The following is a 4,172-nucleotide window of genomic DNA, read 5'->3' on the forward strand; positions in this document are numbered from 1 at the left end:
AGTCTGTTCTTATTTGACACTAAATGTTCTTTTCCTCTCTACAAGCAAATCTAAATAACCTATACTATTAGATTATCAGAAAAATCATGAGACATTTTTGCATAGAAAACACAGAGAAATATGTCATGACTGAAAAGTCATGTTGGAAACTACAACCCAATACTTCATTAAAACCTGCTTGGAAACATGTCAGCTAAATGAGTAAAATCACCTAATTTTAACAATTATTGACTCCTTATATCCTTAGGCAAATTTAGTGCCCCCGAATGTGATTGTATGTTTGTGCAGATAATAACTTTCAGGATTTCTTCTTTGAGGTAACAAGACATGGACAATGACTCTGGTAAATATTTGTATCTTTATTTTCAAGGTTGCATAAATTTGTATCTCTTTTGAAGAAAACTTTTATTCCCTGCTCCCTTCATTTTTGGTTAACTGTTAACAGTTTGGAAATGTGCAGGTTACCTAGAAAGATCAAGTCCCATAAGGCTTTTATGCCAGCCTGCTTAGGAGACATACCTGCCACAAGCCCCAATTTGAATTAAACCATTTGAATGGTTTGTATATATGTCAGCCTAGGCAAGCGATTTTAAAATTGTATTTCTCATATGACGAATTCATTAAATAAGGCAAAAAATAATAATAATAAAATATGTTTAATGGCCCACAAATTTGAAAATGAGCAATTGGTGATTCCCACTGGCAACCAATACCCTGAGAGGAGGTCCATGGGCGGAGAGGCCATATCTATTATAAATATTTCTGCTCAGCAAAACAGAAAGCCGTGCTCTGAGCAGAGCCCAGCCTCTCTGTCTGGGGGTCGCCGTCAGGCCGGGGTGTTCCTGGAAGCCCCACTCCCCTTTTGTGTGCACGTCTCTCCAGGCGTGTCTGCGTGGTGCAGAGGCGCATCCCCACGCGGGGAAGGCTGGGAGCGGCTGCTGCCGGCTGAGAGCAGCCTGGCTGTCCTCGCAGGGAGGTGGCATTGGGAAATGCTCCGTTGTTATGCGACTATTGATTTGCCTTAGTCGGAGGATTCCAGTGGCAAAGTGACCCTCCCTCCTGCCTGTCCCCTCCCTTCCTCGCATCAGGATCCCAAGGTTGCCGCCCAGCTCTCCTCCTCCTTTCAATCCTCTGACTCCGGGATTCCTGAAGTTGTTAGGAGAAATGAGGTAGCCGAGGGGGAACCACATGGAAGTTGTGACAGCTCCCAGCGGCGCGCCCCTTTCGCGTGTACCGGTATCTCGGCTTAGGAATGACTCGCTGACACGTTGAATGAAGAGGTCCCCTTACCAGCCGCCTGCCGGGATGGGCCTGTGCTGCTGCAAGCCTTATAACTGCCTTCAGTGCCTGGACCAGACGGTACTTTGCCTTCCCTCTCTCTCTTCTTCCCCCCTCCTCCTTCAAGGGCAGAGAGAAAGCCTGAGCCAGCCACCTCTGTCCCTCGTCCCCCAGCATGCGTGTGCGCTTTGTTGGTGAGCAGGAGGCTCCCTGTACGTTCCAATGTGCTGAATTGTGAGTGGTGTTCTCAGAAACATTTGGTCTCACATACTCTGCAGTGCCTTACATAATTCCGTATTCCTGCAGTCTCAAATGTAACTGTTGCATTTTGCTGAAATCCTAGGGCTGCACTCAAACATCTTGAAATCCAAACTGTCAAGAAATTCTTGGAGTATTATTGATGCATTTTAATGAACCTGTGAAACCTAAGACGTTCCAGTGGGGAATTCAGATGAACTAGGCATGGTTTTCTTTGCCAAGGGGCCCCTTTGAAAGTTTACCGTTCTTGTTTATAAACAGCCTCCGTCCTTGTAGTTTTTATTCTTGACATCAGAGAAGAAAGCCCCGCAGTGTGGTTCGTCTCTCTGTACTTTTTAGCATCACACAGAGGTGAATAACATAGAGGTGAAAATGCAAAGCGAGAGAGAGTCTGAGGGTGTGCTCAAGTCTTCGCTGGAAAGAAAATTCACAGCCAGGGAACTGAAAATAGTCTCTGAGTGAAAATTGTATGACAATTCCAGCACAAAGCCTTTCTTTGCATCTGACGTTCACTTGCTCTGTGAACCTGCAGAGGGATTAGGCTGTGCTTTTAATTTCACTGCTAGAAGAATCTCATTTCTGTGATATATTTTGTTATCGTGCACATTTGAATTTCTCAAAGATGCATGAAATGAGATTTCACAGAGTGGAAATTGCCTCCTTTCTACCCATATGGGCATCAGCTATCTAGATAGCTTGAAGTATAGTATGTGACCAGGTGAAGGAGAATATATGACTTAATATAAAACTCATTGCAAGGCAGTCACTCACTTGGGAACATCTTAGTTATCAGTTCTGCTTATGAACTTTGACCAAAAGTAGAGTTGTATGCCACCCAGGAAATTAAACTGGCACCGTTAAAGTCACTTAGGTTTTTTGTTCCCATAGAAATAACTGTCTTAATGGGTTTGGCCTCGCTACCCCAAGTATGAACTAAAATATTTCTAAACACATGTATGTATTTTTAACACATAGAAATATAAAATATTTGCACTTGATCATCTGAAAATCCAACATTCAAGTGATTAAGTCCTTTTTCAAGAGATGTGATCACAAAGAGGTGTCGAAGAACGCTTTATAACAATAGTTACAATAAAAGAGGATTTGCTGCATGTACAGCAGCATTGTAAAGTGCGTATTTCTAAACCATGATTTTTAAAAGTTTTAGAAATAGAGGTTGTAATATGTAGACTCTTTGTTTGAGAAAATATATTTTAAAATGAATCTATTCCTTTGTTTGGTTTCATATCAAGTTCTTGAAAATAATTATCCTCGTGTTACTCTCTTGAACTCTGAGGTTTCAAAAGATAATTTTATATTATTATCTCTTTAGTGTTATTATCTCTTTTATGTTATTGCTCTACAACTTACAAATGTTTTAACTTTGAAACTTTAAACTCAACACAAATTATTCCTTACTGATAATTTACTGATGAAAATTTTAAAAATTTTACTAAACTTAGCAACATTTTCACTAAATTCACACCCATATTTCTGGACCATTTTTTACTACATTTCAAATAATATTCCCATTTTGAGATTTGTATGGACATATATATTATATAGGATATATATATTATATTATTAAGAATTTGAGAACTTTCTTTTTTGTTTTTCTTTTTTTTATTTTTGTTTTTGAGAGAGAAAATAAGAAGTCACCCCCCAGCCCCCCAGGAGATATGGCCACACCACAGTCTCTTCTCCATTCTCCTCTTGGGATTTGGGGTACACATGCATACATGACCAGTATGTTTTTCAAGCCACCAGGTCTGGGACTCAAATCACACAGTTGGCCATGTGGGATCCAGCACCTAAACCACTGTGTCACGAGTTGGCGCCCAAGGACTTTCTTTTTAAAATAAAGAAAGGTGTAACCAGCAGATGGCCTAATGGTTCCATCACTGGACTCCCACATAGTCAATCACAGTTCAAGTCCTAGGTCGCTTGACTTAAAACTCATGCTGGGCACGTGTGCGTGTGTGATCAAAATCCCAAGAGGAGAATGGAGGAAAAGGGACTGTGGCATGTCTGTCACCCCGGGGGTTGATTTCTTGTTTTCTGTCTCTTTGTCTCGCCAGCATGCACATGCACACTATACCAAAAATCTCAAAAGAAAGAAGGGGGGGAGGGAAGAAAGAAAGAGAAGAGAAAGAAGGGAGGGGAGAGGGAGGAAGGGGAAGGAGGGAGGAAGAAAGGAAAGAAGAAAGAAAGGTAAAGGAAGGAAGAAAGGCAGGCAGGCATAATTTTCTTTAGTTGTCTTCTTTCTAGGATAACTTCACAGCAGGATGCTAAAATCAATTTATTTCCTCAGTCGTTACCTATCACCTACCGAGCCAGGCATTATATACCAGGAGCATGATAAGATTTCATTTCAGCCTCAAATCTAGCAATCAGCACTTTAAAAGCCACAGTCAGATTCTTCAGTGTATTAATCAGCACTAACCGCAGTTTCAACATAGTTTAAAAGAAGTCTGATAAAATTGTTCATAAAGTTGTTTCTGATTACTTTAGCCCAGCCTAACAAATCTTTAAAAATGTGCATTTCCTCAGACCTTCATACAGACACAAAACAGAAAACTTTATTTATTTATTTATTTTTGGAGAGGTTTTTGTTATAGGGTGCGTGCACTCGCCAG

At 40.8% G+C, this 4,172-nt stretch overlaps 1 protein-coding gene across 1 annotated transcript in view; it reads left to right on the plus strand.

The window, feature by feature from the left end:
• Nucleotides 1–933: 933 nt before the first annotated feature.
• MTUS2 (microtubule associated scaffold protein 2) overlaps nucleotides 934–4,172 on the plus strand; it is an 85,708-nt gene continuing 82,469 nt past the window's right edge. The window contains exon 1 of the mRNA XM_006158416.3: nucleotides 934–1,359. Within this exon, the coding sequence (XP_006158478.1) occupies nucleotides 1,273–1,359 (87 nt within the window). The 5' untranslated portion in view covers nucleotides 934–1,272. The remainder of the gene's footprint in view (nucleotides 1,360–4,172) is intronic.

This window comes from Tupaia chinensis, unplaced genomic scaffold, assembly GCF_000334495.1.
Source record: "Tupaia chinensis unplaced genomic scaffold, TupChi_1.0 Scaffold000597_1, whole genome shotgun sequence".
NCBI classification, from domain to species: domain Eukaryota; kingdom Metazoa; phylum Chordata; class Mammalia; order Scandentia; family Tupaiidae; genus Tupaia; species Tupaia belangeri.